This window comes from Ostrinia furnacalis, unplaced genomic scaffold (assembly GCF_004193835.3).
Source record: "Ostrinia furnacalis isolate ACB-3 unplaced genomic scaffold, ASM419383v2 OfSCF7642, whole genome shotgun sequence".
Taxonomy (NCBI): domain Eukaryota; kingdom Metazoa; phylum Arthropoda; class Insecta; order Lepidoptera; family Crambidae; genus Ostrinia; species Ostrinia furnacalis.
Window position 1 is genome coordinate 258784 of NW_021137881.1, and position 23924 is coordinate 282707.

A 23924-nucleotide genomic window follows, 5' to 3' on the forward strand; every position below is an offset into this window, starting at 1 on the left:
ATATTTTTTCTTCCAATTACTTATTGTAAAGAAAACATAATAACTTTTAAACTAAGCGGTATATCTTGATAAAATAAAAACAGTAATAATTCTAAATAACAGGCAATATTAAAAAAATACATAAAATACANTCAAAATACTCATGACTTATCATAAAAAGTAAAGTGTAAGCACTAGCCTCTCATTTAGACTGTCTAATGATTTGAATTTTCACTATCTAATCATGGCATTAGCTAATTGAAGGGAATAGAAATAACTATTATGATATAAAGTTATCAATGTCATATAATAAAATCTAAAACGAGAAGAGAAAACATTTATTATTGCGCATTTCGTTACAAGGATACACACCTTAAAATATGCATTAAAATTAAGTGTGGTCTTCCTTATACAGAAATAGCTCAATAACTTTGTGAAAGATTGAATTAATTTTTGTGCAAAAATCTTATAATCAAAATGTGTTCATGTGGATAGGATAGAATAATCACTGTGCTCCAAGTATGGTTAATAACATTTCAGACAACTCCTAGTGATTCACAATTTTGTATGTGAATTCACTGAGAAAACAACTCTTTGCACTTTTACATGTCAAGTTTTTAAATAGTACTATTTCAGTAACTTGTTATTAATCAATCTTATTTAGAACAGGAGTTCTGTCCTGTTCCTGTATCACATAAATAAAATTATTATACAAAAAACAAAAGATTATTAAAACATAATCAAACGAAATCATAAACCAAATAGGGTCATGAAAATGATAACATTTCACTATCTAAGATCATCTTTTAACTACTTGTTAATCTTGTAGAACCGTTGAACAAAATCAGTCAAGTTGAAAACTTGTCCTGGACCAGTGCCAATATCCATGTTGATGTATTCATCTAGATTGTGTGTTGAAGCTGCAATGAAATTAATACGAATTTATTTAAGTAAGATTACACTGGTACAAGGAATAAGAGAAATATGTTTTTTACTATTAACAGGAATGTGTCTCATTTAATGCCATAATAATTTTCAACTTTAACCTTATCAACTTATCAGGGTCACAAATCAATATAAATAAAAAATATATCAATATATTGTGCAGCTTAGAGGGTTAAGATAAACAAAATGTTCTTACTTGTTGTACAAATGGCCGGGTATGGCGGAGGTGGTTTGATCCATGATCCATCTGGTCTTTTCATGTGCCGACGATCAGAAGCAAAATTCTGCAAAAATTGCTTTGCAGGCACTACACGAAAGAATCTACAAAATAAACAAAAAGAAATTATTTAAGTAAGTTAAAAATTAAATTACCTATCTAATTAATTGAATGTTTCTCACCTGTGGAAATCAGATTTTAAAACTTGATCTGTACGAAATGTTTCTGTGACATACTTATGGAAGAAAGTCGGAAAAGGCAACTCTGAATCCAGATCATACACAAGGCAAGTTTTGCAGTCCCATGAGTATAAAAATATTACATGGTAATCCTGAAAAACAAATTAGGTCAATGTAAAAACATCATATTCATTCAAGGACTAACCCTGTCAAAATTGTAATGCTGTATAACGACGTATAGGGCAGATTATGTAGGTATAGCGTGACACAGTTTCGCTAGGTACACACCCATATAACAAGGCGGTCTTCCTCGCGCCCAGCCCTTTGTTTCCACAGAGGCACAGTACGGCAAGGGTTGGAAATGAAAACCACATAGCACCTATCCAATTCCTCCGGGACCCTCAGAGACGCATCTTGACATAGTTTCCAGACGTTTTCCTCGCTGTAAAGAACAATGCACAAAACAAAGCAATAAAATTTAAACTCGCGTTTGGTACCTTGCAATGTGAAATGGGAAGTTACATTTGCAACTTACCAATAACAAGACACGTGTGAACATTCTTCCCTTTTAGGAAATAAGGGTTTCATTGATTTGTCGTTCTTTTTATTATTTTCATTAGTGGTACTCAAATGAATTTGTGCATTGACCGACATATTGACAATGACAGTTTGTTTTGTGGTTTGTACCACAGATTACAGAGAGTGGTTTGTGCTGGAAATTTGACAACCATGGCTTCATGAATCTTATGGCGCGCGGCGACTTAGCGCTAGGACTTGAACTTGCGCTCAGAGCCCCGATTACGGTAACTTTTAACGTTTCCAATCCAGACGCGTTTCTGATTCTGCAATACGATTGGTCAAAACAGCTGACGTACGCTGTTGAACGACCAATCGTATCGCAGAATCGAGAAGCGTGTCTGGATTGGAAACGTTAAAAGTTACCGTAATCGGGGCTCTGGCGGTGTAGTTTTCATTGGTTAAATTTTTGTTTGTTCTTCTTGGTTAGCTATTATTTTTTTGGGTACCATCGAACACTAGTGGCATTTATTAAGCAAGAACAACTTTCTATGAAACAACTAGTACCTAACTAGTGGAACATACCGATTGTATACTCTTTGGCAACTAGTTAATTTATTTATCTGTGATATTTTTGACAGATGACATCACATCCTCGTTTTTCCGCCATCTTTGGTTGGTTGTATTGGCATCATTTTGTTTGTGGTTGTGTGGCCAGCTGGCTAGTGGCTTTTACTCAGAGCCAGCTATTCTTTTAGTTGTCTTCAAAGTTTCTTTCATATTGATAAAAAGCAGGGCGGTGCGTTGTCCTAGGTTTCGACCGGACTAGCGTATCGTCCGGACTTTTTATTGTAAGAAAGAAGACTCAAGTTTCTTGATTATAGAAGAATTCGTTCCAAGATGACTCGTGAGTAACCTAATAATTCATTGTAGGTACTTACTTAACTTTTATGAGTTTATTAATTATATTTTAAAGAAGATCATTGTTCCCTTCTTATGTTTGCATGTAAACGTGTATAATATCCACGTTTTAGAAGGTTCTAGATTGCCTAACAACCGTATGACAACATCACGAATGAATTCGATAGTGACGCTGTAATTTTATTATGAAAATTAGATATTTCCGCTTGTCGAAGTAAATCACTGTATATGCGAATACCGTACAAATTGATTATAAACTTTATTCAAGTTATGGTGATTATTTTTTTCTACCCTCTTCATTGACCTATTATTTCAGGCGGTAACCAGAGAGATTTGGCTCGCGCTAAAAACCAGAAAAAGCAGCAGGAAATGCAGAAAAAGAAGAATGCCAGTGAGAAGACTGGTATGTCTCTTCAAGAGCGGAAACATAGGTAAAAATGATTAGCATTTTCAATGTCCTATTTTTGTAATCTTGAAAGATTAAACCAAATCAAACCAGATGATCATTCATTACTATTAACATAAAATACCAGGGCTGATTCTGCATTGATGATGGATGAGCCAAATGCGCTTATAAAAAAGCCTGTTTGGGGCTATTGTCTGTTGTATATTGACATGTAACAACACCAAAAGCATTTAGGCATCACTAGCGGCCGCCCGCGACTTCGTACGCGTGAATCCCGTTTTTCCCGCTAATTCCCGTTCCCGTGGGAATTCCGGAAATTCCTTTCTTAGTGCACCTCTACGGTACCTAAGCTATGTCCCTTCCAAATTTCAAGTGCCTACGTTTAGCCGTTTAGGCTGTGCGTTGATCTGTCAGTCAGTCAGTCAGTTTCTCCTTTTATATATTTAGATTTAAGCCATTTTAAAAACAAATTTTCATTATGTTATGATTTGTAAATAAATATATTAGTCATACTTACCTACCAATCTAAAATTTACTTTATTGATAACTTGTGAAACATGTAGTTAATTTTTATACCGCTCATTTCAGAGATGCTGAACTAATGAGAGAAAAACAACGAAGAAAGGAGGAGCAAGGTGAAAACCAAAAACAAGCTGTAAATTAAATGGTCATTATAAAAAAAACTTGACTGCTCCATATTATGAACACTTAACTTTTGAGCTTTTTTGCTGAGAGCTGAAATTGTTCATGTGATACATAAGCAATCATTTAATTTACATTTACATGTTTATACAGAATTTGAGTTTGAATTAAAGCCTAATTGAATTATATAATTATCCAATAACAAGTTGTGGTTTTCTTTGTTGATGTTGTAATATAACAATGTATGTATAACACAGCCTTGCCACTTATTTAAAGGGTTGATCTGAATAGTTGCAATTAATATTATAATTAAAATAAATAGGAATTGTCACAATATCTTAGCATTTATGCAAGTCTATGTTAATTTGACTGAATAGGTTTGTATGTATAATACCAATTGCCCATTTTTTGTACAATAAAGTATAAAGTACAAAACTTGGATGTTTTATTTTTGCTAAGGTTTCATAGTGATGTAAACTATACATTTTTTGTCAGTCATCTAGACTCGTTAATTAATTAGCGACTTATCTAGCGTTTCTCCTACCTTCAACAGTACAATGTGCACACAGTGCAACATAAAGGGATCATCTACTTGAACAGCATAAAACATATCATGTAACTAACAATTTTTCTCCTTACATCTTCACATACTTGGTGCACCTACCCGGTAGAAGGTAGGTTGATAACTTTCTCGCCTAACATACAAAACGACGCGACGTGTTTTTTTATAACATTACTTACTCATGGCCAGTGTGTTTAGGGACGATTTATGGAATCTGTATAAAAAATATCTAAGTAAAAGAGTTATTAAGACCAAACCTGACGAGAACTAAGTAGGTAAGTTGCTAGAAACCAAATTCTCGTAACACAAGCATAACGTGAATCATCGATTAATATCGTCAATCATACATGCTTAGTAATCGTCTTTCGAATACCAGCCATAAGTATAAGTAAGGTACTTGATACAAATAAGGCCTACGTTCTAATAAGGCCTATACATCAGAAAACACAGATAAATAAATCCAACCGGGATAATACTTCAAGGACACGTACTCATGTGCCCTACAACCCGGTAGAGTGCAAGAGTGTCACGATCCACGATCCCAGCACCAATTGGCACGCGTTCTTCTAAGGTGGTGGGTGATTTCGTGCTCTCTTATAAAAATCTGGCGATTTCATCTTAAATTTTCGGTAAAATTACGCTGTTTTAGATTAAGCTTTTCTTACTAATCGTTTCTAAATATTTCGTACAAGCTAATAATTACCTTATTTTGTAATACTGGCTATAGATGCATTATTAGTAAATTTTTAAAGACAACAAGAGCAAGATATCTAATAAGGCCTAGGCCTTATTTCAGCATGGTAGGCCATATTAGATACTTATGTCAACACCTGATACGGACAAATTCATTAAACTAAATGAGTCAAAGTGTAACGAAATATTTATCTAATAAGAATGTTACTAACAGCACAGAAAATAAAAAGAAAACAGAGTCGAAAAAAATTACAAAACCTGTAAAAAAAGGAAACAAAATACAAAACCAATAAAAAAATAAGAAAAAAAAGCCGAATGTATAATTCTAAAGGAAAGGAGAATAAAAGCTGGTATTATCATGCCTGTCTCGAAGAAAATGTAGCAGATATGCGAACATAAATGACTGCTTTTGGTGGTATCACAAAGATTGTGTAGGAGTTGGTAAAGATGATTCAGAAGCCTTTTTATGCCCTGGTTCTAACAAAAATTGAGATCTCATTTTGTTTACAAAAATTCAAGACTAAAATGATGTTCCCAAACTGATTTATTTAAAAGGTTTTATGTGTAGGCCTTATTCGAACACGGTGTTTTAATAAGCCCTATGCAAAAAAATAATATTGTTTGTTTTTGATATATTTTTTTATAATTTAAGTAAGGAATCATTTNTTTTTTTTAGTATCGCCTGTTGTTTAGCAATATTAATGTTTTTATTTTATCAGGATATACCGCTTAGTTTAAAAGTTATTACGTTTTCTTTACAATAAGTAATTTGAAGAAAAAAAATTCTATAAAATATTAAAAAAAAATCTCAAAAATTTTTTGACCTCTTTTTTGTCGATAAAAATGGGTCTAGTTTCATCTATTTTCATATGTACACTTTAACGTGACTCACACTGTATAAATAGTGAACAAAAATCTATAAATATACATACAAATTACTACATGTTTATCCACATAACATACATATTACTTTATTTGTAACAAGGATAATAAATAAAATTAGGGATATTCAAAATANATTGCCGGTAGTTGGTCAGGTCAGTCGTCAGGAGTTACTTACCTACTCCAAACTGGACAAGTACTGATTGTAGGCCAAGAAATCCAAGAATTATATTCCGGACGTGAATATGTTGCTATCAAAAGGGCCGAGATAGTAATGATTTTGAATTTGACTCGTAATAACTATTCCCCAAAATAATTTTACAGACAGAACGACCGCCGCCTACTGTTTCACAGCCAGGCATGATATAGCAGCGTGAAATTGCCGTCATCATAACGTGCGGGGCCAGGTAGGTGCTCCCAAAAGTTTTATCCGAAGTTTTGAAAGCAACATTATGTAAGTATCCAATTCCTGAAGGTAGGTAAGGTATGATTCCTATCACCCAAAGCGAGATTTCAGCATAAGCGACTGTGACAGATTTATTGCCTGAAGAAAGGCAGCGTAAGTGGGCGTTAAACGCCATGAGCAATGCGTAGTAACATCTGAAATACTTCATCCTCAATTCTACGATTGTTTCGCTTTACCGATCAAGTCAACACCCACGTTCGAAATTAGCCCGGCACTAAGTATGTACAGATTGTTTTTATCGGTCAATAGTTTAGTCGGCTTCTCAGCTCATTTGTATCAGGAATTGACCTTATCAAATCGATGTAATGTGCGCACTTACATACATGTTCAGTTCATACTAATTGCCCGACTAAACTATCGGCCAATAAAAAGTAGGTACGGTAACACTAAATAATTTTCCGTCCTTTCGCGCTGAGCGAAGAGGCCATCCGTCATTCTGACGTCAGAATGGCTGGTTTAATCAAATATTTTATTCATGTCACCTTAATCATACGTAGCTTTATTATTAACGAAAAGTATCAAGCAAATATAAAAAATATGAATCATTTTTGAATATACTTTCAGAGTTATTCGCGGCGAGCGGCAAAACTCAGCCATTTTAATGCTAACGATTTATGGAAGTTTTAAAAATTGAAAGAAAAGCTTTAGAATCACTTTTTTATATAAAAGGTCTAATTTACATTTTGCACGATACAATCAACAAAAATAACATTAAATTATTGCTAAATACAGGAATCTTTGTTGTGTAACAACAGACTTGACATAAAAACAATATTGTACTGACATAAATCATTATATAAAATTTTAAATTATAATGAATCCTTAATACAGGTAACAAGTACATAATACTTAACAACTAGGCTTGCTAGTAAGTACCTATAATGTTTTAAATTAAATATTATAATTCTTATTTATGCACTTTTATAAAATTAATGTTTGTATATTGCAACTTGCAAGACATTAAATACGATAATTATACTAATTAAGTCAGAAGCCCCAGAACTATTGAGAAAGATTACAATATTATGTTAAGTTTTATCAGTTCTTACACTGTGAGAATACTTTGTTATAATATGTAAGTGATGTATTAGGCTAGATATTAAAATTATACTTAACATTGGAGCATTATGACAAAGCGTTTGGTAAAACCAATAAAGGGATTTCTTAATAGAGAGGAATATAGTAAAGCATTCTTAACATTCTTTACTTCATTACTTATTTCGAAATAAACTATCAAAAGCTATTCATAAAATATCTATGCGCTTCCATTCAAAAGAGATTTCTTTTCAAATTCCTCTCTTTGATTGTACAATTCTTGTACCAAACCTACAATAAAGGGATGCTTAAATTTACCTTCTGTAGCAGAGAAGAATTCTTGAAGTCTCCTGGGTGCGTTTTCACGCTTTTCATATTCGAACGCTTGAAGTATCATGTCATAGCGGTCCAAGTCTTTGGCAAACTTCGCTTCAGGAGAGCTTTGGTTTTCATACTCCTGAAAAACAGTGATAATTTATGCTGTTAAGTTCTCTCAATAATTATCCATTAGGAAATTGGTAAGAATCACTTTTCTTTAACAGATAACAAAGTGATTGTGGTATTCTTAAGTTCACACAGTCTGACACCATAGTTCTGCCTCTATTGTTACAGTACACCATAATGAAAAGGAATTAGAATTTATACTATCTAGGTAGGTTTTCTTTCATATAAGTGTAAGTTTACTGTACCTACCTCAATGCTGCAATAAATTAAATAAAATAAAACTTTTTCTTATTAGAAAACAATTTTGTGCTTTACTTTATTGTTTTGGCAGTGGCATATCTTTAAAAAAATCCTTTAAATTGTGTTTGATTGTAAATGGACACTATTAAAGTAGTTCATCCATAATGCTGCTGTATACCATGAAAAATCTATTGTAGGAATGCTATGTTGATTTATACCTTATAGAGTTCATACATTCTATCTCCAGCAAATCCCGTTAACTCAGCTATTTTCTGCATAGCCTCATCTTCTTGGCGATGTTTTTCCTCCGGAGACACTCCACAATGTGGAGTTATATCACCAACAATACATTCCGCTAGGTCATGAACTAGAGCTGAAATTACAAAATAAGAAAAAAATAATAATGACAATAAGTTCATTGGTGTATAATGCCTTGTTCAATGGAGGTACTTATTGGCTAAGAGCAATACTGTGCAACATTTTAGTCAAGTGTAAGATACATTTTATTGGGCCATTCAGTTTTTAACACAACTAAACATTGTGTACATACATTACCCATAGGCTACAGATAAGCAATGGATAAGGAATAAGTGTGCCCTTGTGTATTTGAGACTCATGAATAGGTGCCTATTTAAGTTATAAAGCAGAGGAACAAGGATCAATAAAAATTTTATCTATACTAATATTATAAAGCTGAAGAGTTTCTTTGTTTGCTTGAATGCACTAATCTAATAAAATTTGTGTTGGATAGCCCATTTATCGAGGAAGGTTTTAGGCTTTATAACATCACCCTACAGCCAATAGGGGCAGAGCAGCAAAGAAAAACGTTTCACGCGTACGAAGTCGGGGGCACAGCTAGTGACGATATAAAATGGAAATTTATTATTGTTCCTACCTATTTGAAGACATCTGAAGCGATCCAATTTCGAAGGATCGTTCTCCTCAGTGAGCAGGAATGTCATCATACCCATTCTGTACATGTGGCCAGCAATCGATTCACACTCGTTTATATCACAGATCACCCACCCTGTTCTTCTGACATGCTGAAAAGAACGTAATTCCAATTTAGAAATGCGCAAAAAATTAAGTAACCAATGCGGAAATATAAAAGAAATAGAAGTTTACCTTCAATCGTCCAACTAGTTCCAAAAATTCAAGAATTTTCTTATTATCTGCTAGTTGAGCCATCACTTAATGAATATTCTTTGGACTTTTATAATAATATAATGTTCCGAAGATTTCTATACCTTTTCAGGGAACAATCTTCAAAGGGAAAGGGATAAAACGAAATGACAAAAACAGAAGAATGACAGACAGCCAGAACAAGATTGACTTTAATGACAGATTATCATGACATTACTCACCACAGACTAGTAAAAAAAGTGAGCGCGTTTAGCCGAAAATAGCGCTCGTTAGAAATTGCTAGCAAAATGGCGATTGCTATGGCCCATTAAAAACTTTAGCACGTTTTCGGCGAGGACACGTTTGCTAAACTTCAAAAGTGACGTTTTCTCATACATTGTTTGACAGTGACAGCACTTATCGCTAAAAGGATGCCATGACGTTTCTTATTAGCGCTATTTTCTGCCAAACGCGCCCAGTGTGTGTTCCCGCCTGAGGCAGGGAAAAAATGGAGGGAAACGAAAAAATAAAGACATTTTTTTCTCTTCTCATTTTTTGTCTTTATTTTTTCCACATTCCAGTATAATATTCGTAACATAATTATTGCGGAAAGCAGATGAACTTACTGATTGTACATAATTATGTAGATATAAGCGGGGGCTTGCACCGGGTAAAATCCGTACATTTTGCGCGAATTTATTCCATGTACAGATTTACAGAAGTTTGTCAACTAGGACTTACAAACTCTTGCTCCTGACATCTGCTCTTCCCGCTCAGTGAGTGTGGTGATAACTGTCTATAGTCCAATCTTTATAGTCATTCATTTTTCTAGTTCATGATAGCCTTTTTAAGTTTCTAGTGGTTGGTAGTTCAAGTTTTTGTATTTTAACCTAATTTGCAACAAAAATACAATGGGCGAGTTTAGTGCCTGATTTTTTTTCCTCCAGTCAGCTTAGCTAGGCGAGCTAGGCAGAAAATATCTACGTACCCTAGTGGCAGTTTATTTATCTATAAATAAGAACTAAAGTAACTTGAGTGCTATACATTTTAGGTGGGTTTAAGTAAAATTTCTTAAATGTATAAAAGTTAGGTACTACTACCTACTTAAAATTATGGGAATCACATTGAGTATGTTTAACAGTTGCGTAAAAGAAAAGTAACACAACGAATGCAAAACACTTGAGTCACTCGAGCTTGGCTGATTTCACAGGATTCGTTAGTATTAACGGGACAGGCTCGCAGCAAGTGTTGTTCGTAATGTTAATGGTACAAAGTTGATTAATATGACCGATGGACGTACCTGGAGGCGCTCTATGAATGGCAATGGGCTTATACCGCTACGTAAATTTGAATTCTATCTTCAAGTTTGCGGGCAGTGAAAATGTGGAAGTCCTGGCCGACGGTCGACCAATTAGATTTAGCTCCAAAATGAGCGTTCTAACCCGTTTGAAGTCGAACAAAGTTTTGGTATGTGTGAAAAGTTAGTGTTGCTCGCAGTGAATCGAATGTTTGTGACTGGGAAGCGGAGCTGGAATGATTTTGTGGTTGTTTGCTATTTGTACAGGTTCGTGAATTAATCAGTAGCGGCAATTTGCGCTTTCGATCTAAAACGCGTTCGACATTTTCCGCCACTACTCGAATCTGTTAATTGGTGTGGTCGTGGAAGTGCCTCTACATCCTACCTTAGTGATTATTCATTTACTATGCCTACGTGGAAGATAAATATTGATTTACCTAAATCTGGATTTGAATTATATTTATCAAGTTCTACGTTAAATACTTAAACAATTTGTTTGAATGAAGCAATGTAAAATTCGCAAACTATTGCTTTATTTCGTGGTGAACAAAACCCGGTAAAAGTCCACCTCAGAATTTGCTGCGTTATGTTCTATCTACTTAAAAAGTTAGATAGGTATAGCAAGTATATAAAATAATAGTTAAATATTCATTCATTATGGTCATGGTCATGGGTTACTGCTTCTCAAAAGGTGGAATCGTATTTATTGGCCATTGACTAGTTTAGCACTTACATCGTAGTTCACCTTAGGGGTTACATTATAGGCGCTACTAATGGTTTGTGTCCTATGATTATGGGCTATTTATGTGAAAATTTAGTAAAAAAAATAGAAGAAGCATTTATTTACACAGGAATTTTGATAATAAACTAACTAGGACTCTTCAGTTTTGGCGTTTTATTACCATCTTAACTCTCACAATACTTACTTTCAATAGTAAGAAAAATCATCCTCGACTAAATTAATGGAAGAACATGCACTAATAGATGTCTACTATCATCATACTTAGTATGTATTTTACGAAAGCGCAATATACTTAGGTAGTAAATCAATTATCACGTGGTTTAATAAATTGCCCAGCCGGGCTAGGATGCGCGCCGTGATAAAGTCTTATCGATGATTTTAGACGACAAACGTATGGGATTATCCCTTTAAATCGATAAAATGGCACAATAAAAGCTTATCGCGGCGCGCATCCTAGGCCTATAACAGTTCAGACATTACATTAATTGAAGAAAATAACTGTAAGTCTCTAATCTACTTAGTACGTCCAAGTTTGCTAACGGTATTGCGGCCCAACAGAACCACATAATAACACAATGTACCTAGGCACATTGCATTTCCTGAGACTGGTTCTAGACTTTGCGGTCAAATCCAAAGTTTGTTAGATTTTCGGCTCATTTCATAAGGAAGCAAGGTTCTTACTGCACTAAAGGACTTTCGATGTCAAATTGTACCGGTTACGAGTAACTTTCACTGGGCTGTGATATGGCTAGTATTTATGAGTACAGAACCTACGCTGCATACTAAATTGCATAGATATGGCAGATAACGCCCGCATCCCCGGTTGTTACCATATTCATGAGTGCAAGGTACCTTTAGATTATCAATTAGCAGCCATACCGTCTCTAGAAAAGAAAAGGAATACTTGAAACCAGTCAGGTAACAAACTTAATCCACATTGTAATTTTTACATTGCTTCCTTGGGCATCCTTCCAATTTCCAATTTAAGTTAGATCAAAGGTTTTTTTCGTTTTATCTTCTCTACATTTTTACTGTCATACTTGCTACTCTAAAATCAAGCGAAGTATTCTAAAAATTGTTACACTGAGTACCATAGAGTACCATTTAGAAGAATGAAAAGCACTTCACGGCAAATGTAGTGTTGGTGCTGCTTAATGAACCGATGACCTGCAGATAGCCGGTTGAAATAAAAATATCGTGCTTAAAAAGGTGCTCCTTGGAGACTCCTTAGCAGACAACTGCTCTCCTTAGTATAAGCTTGTAGCGTTGCAATTTTGGCTGTTTTCACAAATTGATATTTCTTCTCGATATTTGGATTTAGGATACCACTAGCGACATCTATTGGCGTGATTTAGAATTAATTTGCAATAGATGGCGCTTTTTGCTCAGTCAATTCAAATATATTTTATTGAAACATTTCCTAGTGTTTTTATATTGATTATTCTATTTTTCAAATGGAATATNAAGCTGACTGAACTAATGATGAATATGATGATATTTTGTTCTTTTCAGGAGTGTCGGGGATTCAGTGGGATGCACCCACACCCTACGACCCCGTGTGGCTGGCAAGCGTGCAGCTTTATCCAGCTATTCCACCCCTCAACGAAACCCGGTTTTGGTGGGGCTGGGTCTATGAACAGGATGTCCAGTTCAGACTTTTTACTAGGTAACTAAAATTTTTTTTATCCTACACGAGGAAGCTCTTGGCCTGCATCTCACCTGATGGAAAGTGATGATCAGGTCCAAGATGGAAGCGAGCTTCAACCGAAAATCTCGGAATCCCACATAGGTACGAACTGGCTATTTTACCTCCAACTGCGAATGCACAACAATTCTCATAACATTGTTGTTGTGGCTATAGACTTAAGTATCATGGTGGTAACTAGCCAGGCGGACATAGAAAAAAAATACATACAAAATAAAAGAGGCTTATGCCCGTTTTCACCATCAATTCCTAATGTTTAAGTGAAACCTAACCTATGGTAACAACACATATCAGGCATTTCGTTTTCATAGGGGTCACTTAAAAATTAGGGATTGATGGTGAAAACGGGCATAAAATATACAAACGTAGGAAATTTGCAATTTGACATTTTGGAAAGTAGCCTCTTTCATTGTAATTTACAAGTACTTTTTATCAAAATGTCGATAACTCTACCTAAGATAACTTGCAAAGCATACCTACCTCAGCTGAATTGATTTGATTTACCCACATACCATATTGACGCAGGTTTAATCTAGTTGTTTCTGTGATCTCGTCGAATATTGATTACGGACTGCAGCTGGGAAATACACATGTGTTAGTTATGGCAAGAAGTTAGTTCGGCACGGTTTGCAATTTGAAAGATGGGGCAACTAACCGTTCAAGTTTCCCTTCTTGCCCCTTATCTTGGCATGTGGGGAAGTAATATCATGTTATTATAGTATGAGATTAATATAGACACGGGTATCACAAGAAGGACACCAAACTCTAGAGACTATAATTAAAAATTCCTTGGTGCCGACTTTATCCTAGATGTTCATGAAGCAGAGCTATTGTCACCAAAATCTGTATTGAAAACATTGTAACAAAAAATCTCCAAAATCTTTTTGAAGCACAAAATAATCGAAACACCTTAACAATTAAAAGGTTAATCTTTAGATGAAAGTTTCGACGAATTTTTTCAATGCCTTTTCTCAGAAAAGAAGTGCTTTCTTTTGTTTTTTACTAGAATTAAAAGGTTGCTTTTAGGAACTGTAATTATTTTGTGTTATTTGTAAAAAGGTAGGTAATTACGTGTATCGAATGGTTTGTTTACATATCTAATATTCATTTTCATTCATCACTCAATGGAAAAAAAATTCATCATCATTCTTTATTCTCTCCGAATCACGCTGAAACCGTACCGACTATAATTTTTTTTTATTATTTCAGGAGCAATCCATTTGAATATCAAATTATTAAAATCAATGACACGAAGTCTCTTTACGACTCGCACTTCGACTTCAACAAAAAGGTGAAGGTGCTCACCCATGGATGGCTTAACCATGGAGATAGCCCCATGCCCGAATCCATCAAAGAAGGTACATCTTCTGTCCATTTTTTAAATGAGATTATAGAAGTAACTACCTATATTGAAACGAAGCTCACGCACACGAAGAATTTGGATCAAGTTGAATAATGTTTCAAAATCATGATGCGATGTTTGAGTTTAAATCGAATTTCAGCTTCTTACTAGATGGGTAACGTAACATCTAAGATAAAATATGCTTACACAGTTTAACCACATAATTATTTAAGTACCTATCTCATCTCACACTCGTACATATAATATTATAACTATGATCACGGTACATCAGTCATTGGCTCTCATATTATGTAGTTGCACCATCTAACTTTAATGATGCCCGGTGTATTTTGTATAAGTTAAATTATGATGGTGTAACCCAGCCTTACGCCCGTATTCACAAACATTACTATGAGGTCTCACTGTTTGCGTGGACGCATAGGGTGACACACGAACCAATGACAGAGCTGTATACAACGCTGTGCGTTAAATTTGCTGCTTCACTTAAGCAAGCATCATTTGTCAATACGGGCACAGAATAAGTAATAGTACAGGTACTATTACTATACGGGTGTTAGTTCTGTGGTTAGTACCTACGTATGGTAACGAGCAGTAATTTTACTCAATTATCTTTACTTATCTAAGCTACAAGGCAACATACTTATGACTCTCACCAATTCCAGCTTACCTCAACGTGAGCGACTTAAACATAATAGTGGTAGACTGGGGCAACGCAGCCAACGTCAACTACATACTGGCCAGCTACAACGTTGCCATGGTGGGTCGTCTGCTGACCCAGTTCCTGAACTTCCTCATAGATGAGGGGTTCTCTATGAACGATATGCACCTCATAGGGCACAGCCTGGGAGCACACGTCGTGGGCATAGCAGGCGCGTATGTGAGGGAAGGACCAATCGATACTATAACAGGTAATCAATCGACTTTTGGCATGTAGAGTTTTAGCCTAGGCGCAGACCACCGACTTTCAGTTGGCCGATAGTTGGGCCCGATTTTTTGTATGAAGAATCAGCCGATACCAAATCGGTGTAATGTGCGCACTTTCATACATCTCTATACTGATTAACAGCCCGACTCAACTATCGGCCAACTAAAAGTCGGTGGTCTGCGTCTAGGCTTAACTAGAATTTCTTGGGTTGTCTGTAAAAGTTCGTTCCGTAGCGACAAGGCCATCTAAATACACGTGGGTAGCAAAATGACGAGAATAGGCTAAACGAAGATCATCTCCTTTTTGGAACGGACTTTTTATAGCTGGAATTCTAGTAAAATAATATCACCATCAAAAAGGGAATAATATTTTAGGATCATACTTTCGCATAATACCTACATAGTAACGAAGTTGTTTTAATTTCGAAAGTCAATAAGTAGGAGATACAGTTTCCATACGTTTAAAGATGGAATTTTTGGGCATCTTATTGTTATTGCAAAGTCAATTCTTTCAGGTTTAGACCCAGCCTTGCCACTGTTCACACTCGGCAACAAAGACGCGCGTCTTGACAAGCATGACGCTCGCCACGTCGAGGTGATACACACGTGTGGTGGCTATCTCGGCTTCGCTTCTCCTCTGGGTCACATTGACTTCTACCCCAATGGAGGCACCCGACAGCCAGGCTGCACATTTGATTATAGAGGTAAATTAGAAAAAGTATGCATATGTAGAGACTTTACATCGCTCATTGCTCGGGAGCTGGAACAGAAAATAAATACTTTGTTTCAATAATTAATATGTTATTAAATAATATGTTTAAAGACAATTAGGTATAGGTGTTTCAATACTCATCTCTTCTCGTTATTCTTTTGATTTATGTCCAGATGTTTAATCCACTCCATTCCACGATAAAAACATTGTTAAAGACGTAAATGACAATGCTAAGTTAAAAAATCAAAAACCTACTATAGCTTGAAAAAGAGGCTGACAATAGTGACTGAGTTTCTTGCGCTGCTTCTTCTCAGCACTGGCCCATTTTTGTCCTGAAGCAGTGGTAGGGTTAATACTGGGACGTGTAAAAGTGCTTTTTTTTTAAGCCTATTTACAGAAATAAATGAGTTTTAATGAGTTTTTTGCAAGAAAACCCGCATTATGTAAAACCAAGTCCCTTTTTCTGCTCATTACTTAATCGATGCATTTCTAAATTGTACTTATTTTCTTAAACTTTCCAGGTCTTTGTGCCCACAACCGCGCTCACATGTTCTTCTCAGAGTCCATAATATCCAGCGTGCCCTTTACGGCCGTCCGATGCAAAGACTATGATGAGTTGTACTACACGGGCTCCTGCAAAGGAACGGGAGAAACCCTGATTATGGGCGGCTTTGATATACATTACGGGTAAGTTCCTTATAATATAAAGAGCCTAGATTTGTTTCCATTTGGTTGGTCACACACTTGACTAACTTCTGTGTGTCCACATAAGGTGGCTGCAGGCCGCTTCCAACTGACCAATCTGGAAATCAATGGGGGGATGGATGTGTTGTAGGCGTCTTAAATTAATGGCAATGGTGACGAGTGCAGTGAAGGACGCCCACCCATAAGGTGGACCGACGATCTCATAAAGGTAGCACGAAGACACTGAATGCAGGCCGCTACCAAGTGGTCATTATGGAAATCATTGGGGGAATCCTATGTTCAGCAATGGACGTCCTATGGCTGATTAATGATGATGATGACGAGTGAGTTCAATACAGGGATTGATAGTAAATTGGCACAATATACAGAGCAATTGATAGTATCAGTTTGATGTCCAACAATCTAAATCGAATCATAGAGGTAATTGATAGGTACAGTATTATTCTAGTCAATTAGTCGCTTATGGCCATTTAGTTAGCTTATAATTACTATCGATAATGATCGACTTTGTCTCTACACGTTTTAGCGGTTACTGACTGACTGATTACTAGTATTAAGTATTTTCAAAGTTTATGATCATATTGAAAGTACCTATTGTGAAAAAAATATTTCGCCAGACAGAAAATAGTAAATGGATACTTAAAAGAAAGGTTTAGCCATAACATACACCTCAAGCTATCAAATCAGGGTTGGCTAATCGAACATAAACTAAGTGTATGTTCCTCAACTCGGCGATCGTAAATGTACATCACCCAGATATACCACATTGCGGGAAAATAACGTACTACAATACGGATAAGTACAATACGTACTCGAGTGTTTTCTACGTGACCGGAATTAGTTGCGCCCGCCCCTAATATTTTATCCTGTACACACGGATGGTGAACTCAGGAATTTAAGTTATGCTCACACCATGAATCTACAAGAAGTTCGAGTTTAAATAAAGCTATATGTATACAAGAGCATGCTTATTTTGTCGGTAGTTTCTAAAATATGTACGATATGCTAATTTCGTCGTATCATATGCATCGCGGCAGCTATGAGATGTTTTTAGTTTTGACCAAAAAAGGAATGAAACTCACTCAACTGTTTCTGTCTCACGGCAAGATAAGAATTAAATTGCCTTTTGAATATTCGAGTAGAAACTCAAGATTATTTTAAGAACTGGAGTGCTTAGTTTAAAGTAGCAATCACGTAGGCTAGGCATGAGCTTTATTTTTCTTTCAATGAAAAATTCACAACATACCTACTANCCTACCTACTAGACCTTATTATTGCGTGGGTTATACGTGGGACACTATTTAAGTTGTGAGCCTAACTATGAAAACAAAGTAGTTTATTATTAAAATGGTATTGATTGCGTTTATTGGTATTGTCTTTCATGATTTATGTACTTTTTAATGTATCCGAAACACTTTTCATAGCATTTTTTCCACTCAGCTTGAGGCACCTCCAAAGCATGGTTTTTGACCGCACCGACAGTTGCTTCTGGCTACACAAATCGCTGTTCACGCATTTAATTTTAATATTATGGGTACCAAGAGAAGTGTTTAGATTCCAAGCAAGAATTTTGTAGCGTTTGACCTGTTTATTTCATATTCTGTTGTGTTCAAATAGTCAGTTGTGTGACGAGACGTGTAAAAGCTCACATTTTCGTCACGAATGGCGATTCGACTATGCTAGTCAGTTTCCCTTATTAAACTGAAGACTTTTGGAAAAAAAGTGGCTGTTTACTATTAAGAATTAACCATTCTAAATTTTTCTAGTAACATTTCTGCCATACAATCGGATATTTCGGAAAAATAGGCGACTGTAAGTTTCAAAGTGTTCCGAGCGCATGGGACTTTTGTTGGAATTGGTTCATCTTAAAACACCTCCATAGTCGATAGCTGTTTATTTTTAGGATCATTATGCATAGATCCTTAATTCGTCAACTATCAGAATTTTAAAAACGGCTTTTAAAGCTTTTTAAACGTAATGTATGAAACATTTCCAAGGACTAAACGACACAAGCGTCCTATTGAGCGTTTGAAAAATTTTGTGACATCCAGCGAGAAAAAAACGTATTAACCATAATATGGTCATACAATATTTTATTACTGCTAGTGGAATTAATGCCTAGGATTATCTCAATCCTACGATATATCACATGACGAGGTTTCTCTTCCATTTTTCTGACAACATCAATGTTTTCCGCGACTATTAGTCATTTTGGACGACTTTCGCAAAGTTCACTGGTGAGCCAATGACATAAAATATTATACTTTTTAAACTAGCTTTTTACAATGGTAAAGGACAGATCTTTATCACCAAAAGTGAAATTTAGCTGACCGCTTCAGTTTTGTATTGATTAACTACGTCGAAAGTCATAACAAATCTTCGCGCGAAAATTTCCGCAAGTCAATTCCATGTTTTTGTAGTCAAGATAATTTTTAATTGAATGTTAATAATACAAAACGTGCTCAAATGATAAAAAGTTTTAAATAAGGTTGTAGTCAAAAATGTCAAGCTTTCCATTAAAAGTATCAGATGTCGTCTAACAACACGTTATGTTGTCGAGGCTCACTAGTTAAATAGTGCCCTAGTAACAACTGAGGTCCCACAATTCCGTGTCTATTTAGATAATTTTAATGTGTGTTTTTCAGCAGAAAAATATTTATTTTAGATATCCGCATTCCCCACTGATATCCCACTGTCATAATGTCACCAGTGTCAACTGGGGGCACAAATACAGAAAATGATTCTTCCAATTTATGTCCTCCTACTTCTAACAAATCTGTCCACCCTGGCATGCTAGCGTTTTGACTTTAGTAAAGATGAGCCATCCAACAAGCGATCCAAGACTATCCTAGAGCTCGCGTTCCTCATTTATAGGCAGCATTAGCATGTGTAATTACTGGGGTCTAGTCCGACGTGTTCCCTTGGCTCCAGGCTTTATTCCAGGAACGAATGCGCTGCAGCTTAATGCTTCTAGCGTTCTTAATCTGTTTTACTTGCAATGCAAACCAATGCGGGTAATTAGTTTGTAATTGTAATGTTTAATATAGCGTATAATACGTAGTACTTAACTCTAAATCATACCTAAGTAAGAAGGATAGAAGGCATATAGTAATTAAGAGCCTATGCACACGGCATTTTTGGAGCGCGCTGTCGACGTGCGCTTGTAGCGATACAGACGCGATACACTTAAAAATCGGATCCAATTAATAGAATGTTTGTAGGAAAAAAAAGCGCGTCTTCGTTTAAAAAACGCCGTGTGCATAGGCCCTAAGATTTGACATTACTAGAGGAGGAAAACGCCCGTATTCACAAACGACGCTTGCTTAAGTGAAGTAGCAAATCGAACGCACAGCGTAGAATAGAGCTCTGTGATTACTTCGTGTGTCACCCTCTGCGTCCACGCGTACTGTGAGACCTCATAGTAATGTTTGTGAATACGGGCGTTACTCTACATTCGTGCGAGAAATTCAAAATCTGCAACAATTACTATATCAGTATTCAATAAATAAATGCAAATTTTAGTATAACGTAGTTGCAAAGCTACTTATTTGCCAACTTTATTAATATTTAATAGCAAAGCAGCTCAGCATGACTTTACTAGCTTGTTTGAAAACTGAAAAAACTCAATAGTGAAAATGGAAGATACAACCATTTATTTTCTCCACTAAGAGACATTTCTAAGCTTCTTAACGTAGTCATTTAAATGGAGAGCTCGGAATCTCATTACCATAAGATTTTCAATATTTTAAAATAAATAGACGGTGCCTGCAGTTCAAACAGAAAAGAACTTTTGGATACAAAGAAATTTCAATGTAGCACAAGGTAAAGTTGAAATATCAAAAGCGAATCGGATTTAACTAGTAGGTAAGTTAATATATTTGATTCAAACGTGATTATCCTAATTCTATTAGTATTTTGTGAGGTAAAGTGGTTTGATATAGGTAAAGGAATATCATCGGTGTAATAATATTATGTTCATCATACATTACCTATATGTTGCGAACATAATACTCGTATGTTATTCAAGGAATTGAGGCATGTTAGTTAGTATTATAGTGCGAGTCAATAGTGATCCAATAGGGTCGATTAACATTAACACCAAATTGTCTATAACCCTAGTGATGTGCATAATGTCGAGATAATTCAGTCACAGTGTTATTTCTTTTCAGAAATATTGCTAAGTTCTATTGTCGCAGACTACCTATAGTAATGAGCCATGTACTCAAAGGCCAACAAGTAGGTACCGATGTAACGTGTTACCTACACACGCGATCAAGATGAATCAAAATGTAGGTATTAATAAAATGAGATACCATCTGCAAATATCTGCATTCCGTCTCAACAAATAGTTACCTACATACGAGTGTGACTATGTATCTTATTGAATAAAATACAATGCAAGTATTTTCGATTGGCCTAGGAAATTCTGCATCAAAAATCCCGTATGCAATACATTCAAGCAGAATCCGACCGTATAAGTACTCATACGTATGTACTCTGCGGCGCGGAAAATTCATAATTTTCTTTTCGTCGAAGAAAGATTTCCCTGAAACGTTATAACCTGGGAGAAAAATGACTCGCATTAGGTGGGCCTGCGGCGTACCTATGTATACCGAATAAATGTAGGCACATACATATTGTGTAAAGTATAGCTCCTGGATTTCATTTGTAAACAAAGTAAGCTACTTGGAACAGGTTTTTTACTAAGTAAAATATGTTTTAATCAAAATTAAATTAATAAGAATTTTAAGAGAAATTGACAAAGCGTTTAATGGTTATAGCATTATTTCAGTTTTTTCAAAATAAAAGTGTAAGCTTAAATACCTACCTACTTTTCATGTTTTCTTATATCAGAGTGTCATGTTACAGTCTATGTAATACTGATTCAGGAATTTGACTTCCTATTCAGATTTTACTACTAGCTGGATATTATTGTTATTTTCGACATATTAACAATGTTAACAGCATTGTTGTGTTCCGGCAGTTAGAGGTAGGTAATATAGCCAGTTCCTCCGTGGTTGAGGATTCCGGGTGAAGCTCGCTTCCACCTTCGGCCTGATCATCACTTACCATCGGGTGAGATACAGGCCAAGAGCTTCCTCGTTGTGGATAAAAAAAATGTTTTCGACATTTTCAGGTGTATTTTTATACTCAGAATTAAATCTATATTTTTACAGGAAAAGTCGCCATTGCTTTTTTTTATCCTCCATCAAAAGTAAAAGTGCTTATTTTAAGCCTATTTACAGAAATAAATGAGTTTTAATGAGTTTTTTTTTTAATTATTCAGTGTTAAAGTATCATTAAAGTCTTTAGAATTAATTTATCTTAATACATAATTGTAACAGAACAAAGAGATTATGAAGATTTTGTCGATGCCCTGTTAACCGATTGTTTTATGGAAATATCTTGAATGCTTGTAACAACAAAAGAAGTAATTTTAAGTATTCATGAACATGGCCAACTTTCGCTGTTAGGATTAATTAAACAAAGAACACCCGTTTCTAAAGCAGTAACAATATTAACTTTAGATTTCTATGTATATTTATATACCAAGACTGGCGAAATTTAATTATACATTATCGTTAGAGGCAATGATAAAGTTTCAATTAAGCGGTTTCATTGATCGTAACATAATTCTTTAAACCTAACTTATTTTTTAAATTTACATGACATATTTTTTTAAATAAATTCTTTTTAGCTCGCAGATTGATGAAATAGGTATTTTTACTGCCTCTACCGCTAATTAAGCTCATTTACCGGTTTTATTTAATAGTTAAGACCAATTCCAAAAGTTACTCTTTGTCCAATTATGTAAAAAAGTAAATAAAGTAGGTACTAATTTTTTTTTTCAGTGGTTGTAAGATGAAATAACTTTGAATAAATCAAGTTTTTAATTCAAAAACTCAGTTTGCAAATCACATTTTTGTATACCTATAACTAAAAGTTTAGTTTCTAAGTACCTACTAAACAACTTTCACTGTTTTAGTATAACGATTCGAGTCACAATTTAAATAATTCAAGATTTTATACAGCAATACCAACACGGAGTGGCTTATTTAAGAAAACCATAACATCGACTCTATGTTTCAAAAAGTCGTATGTAAAAATTTTAGTGCTCTTAATTCTACTTTAAGACTATTAACTGTTTCTAGGTATTACAACTTCTAAAGCTTATTTTATTTCTTGGAAACTTTTGACGGTACAATGTTTTAGAAACAGCGTACTTTTTGAACAAAATAACGTTCCAAGTGTCTCCTTAAAACATGGTACTTTATAACATACGGCTTTTTGGTATGATAGCGACGACATGTCCGGTTATGCCTCGACAACCCTAGCTAGGTCTACGGGCAACATGTAAATAAGCATAGGCCAGCTGTAAGTTATGTTAATTATTTATACAACACCGTTATTGCCCCCCAAATCTCACAACCATTGTTTCGTTGCAGGAAAGATGGAATTTATTACCTCAAGACGAACGCAGAGAAACCCTACGCCCTTGGGGACCCGGCCTGAATTACAATAAAATATTAATTTCTCGCTTTGCCAACTTCGCCTATAAATTAAAAATTACAAAGAAATTACGTTACGACGCACTTATTTCTCTTTCTTTGAAAGATTTGAACTTATGAAACTAAACTGCCACTGTATTTTTAAATAACGATTTTGTAAGAAATTGTGGAAATAAATGCTTGTAATGTTTTGAAAAGATGAATGCTAAGAAATATTAACATTGTAGACATTTTTACATGTAAGGATAAGGATAAAATTAATGTAATTTATTTATGAATATTTATTACAATCTGACCATGTTTTGTTTATTTATTTTGTTTTTCCAACCTTTATAGTTTATGGCGGAAAAATATAATTTTATTTATTCATGAAATTATGTAGTGAATTTGATAACGTATTGTAATGTTTTCGATATAATGTCACAAGTAGTTTATGTAAGTCTAGCTGGTTGGAAGGCTCCACGATATAATTGAGGATTTGGGATGAGTGGTTTAGGATTTAATTACATTATAAAAAGATTTCGTTCTCAAATCTTAACTTTTAAATTAGTATTTAACAAAGGCTTCCAAATATCTTCCATAGCTTCAACATAATTATTTACCGAAAGTTAATTCAGTTCCCCATTAAACAGTTTGTGACAAGCCATGGGAACAGTTCCAACAGTAATATCAGTGAGGCAAATCGCATTTCTCATATTAGGTAGGTATGTTGCAAAAG

At 35.0% G+C, this 23924-nt stretch overlaps 4 protein-coding genes across 4 annotated transcripts; 2 read left to right on the plus strand and 2 right to left on the minus strand.

The window, feature by feature from the left end:
• Positions 1-135: 135 nt before the first annotated feature.
• Positions 136-2019, minus strand: tun (N-terminal glutamine amidase tungus). Its single transcript, XM_028322401.1, has 5 exons — positions 1856-2019; positions 1609-1762; positions 1324-1472; positions 1121-1245; positions 136-899 (listed from the first exon to the last, which is right to left on the minus strand). The coding sequence occupies exons 1-5, from the start codon at positions 1972-1974 to the stop codon at positions 790-792; spliced, it is 657 nt and encodes a 218-aa protein (XP_028178202.1). The 5' UTR covers positions 1975-2019; the 3' UTR covers positions 136-789.
• Positions 2020-2476: 457 nt separating this feature from the next.
• Positions 2477-4108, plus strand: LOC114365755 (putative SERF-like protein). Its single transcript, XM_028322403.1, has 3 exons — positions 2477-2743; positions 3074-3188; positions 3752-4108. The coding sequence occupies exons 1-3, from the start codon at positions 2737-2739 to the stop codon at positions 3825-3827; spliced, it is 198 nt and encodes a 65-aa protein (XP_028178204.1). The 5' UTR covers positions 2477-2736; the 3' UTR covers positions 3828-4108.
• A 3342-nt stretch (positions 4109-7450) lies between these two features.
• LOC114365754 (HD domain-containing protein 2) lies at positions 7451-9460 on the minus strand. Its single transcript, XM_028322402.1, has 4 exons — positions 9253-9460; positions 9023-9170; positions 8346-8500; positions 7451-7900 (listed from the first exon to the last, which is right to left on the minus strand). The coding sequence occupies exons 1-4, from the start codon at positions 9313-9315 to the stop codon at positions 7664-7666; spliced, it is 603 nt and encodes a 200-aa protein (XP_028178203.1). The 5' UTR covers positions 9316-9460; the 3' UTR covers positions 7451-7663.
• Positions 9461-10600: 1140 nt separating this feature from the next.
• On the plus strand, positions 10601-23452 carry LOC114365751 (pancreatic triacylglycerol lipase). The gene is made up of 7 exons (XM_028322396.1): positions 10601-10813; positions 12801-12954; positions 14203-14351; positions 15019-15264; positions 15796-15984; positions 16514-16679; positions 23144-23452. The coding sequence occupies exons 1-7, from the start codon at positions 10783-10785 to the stop codon at positions 23208-23210; spliced, it is 1002 nt and encodes a 333-aa protein (XP_028178197.1). The 5' UTR covers positions 10601-10782; the 3' UTR covers positions 23211-23452.
• Positions 23453-23924: the final 472 nt, after the last annotated feature.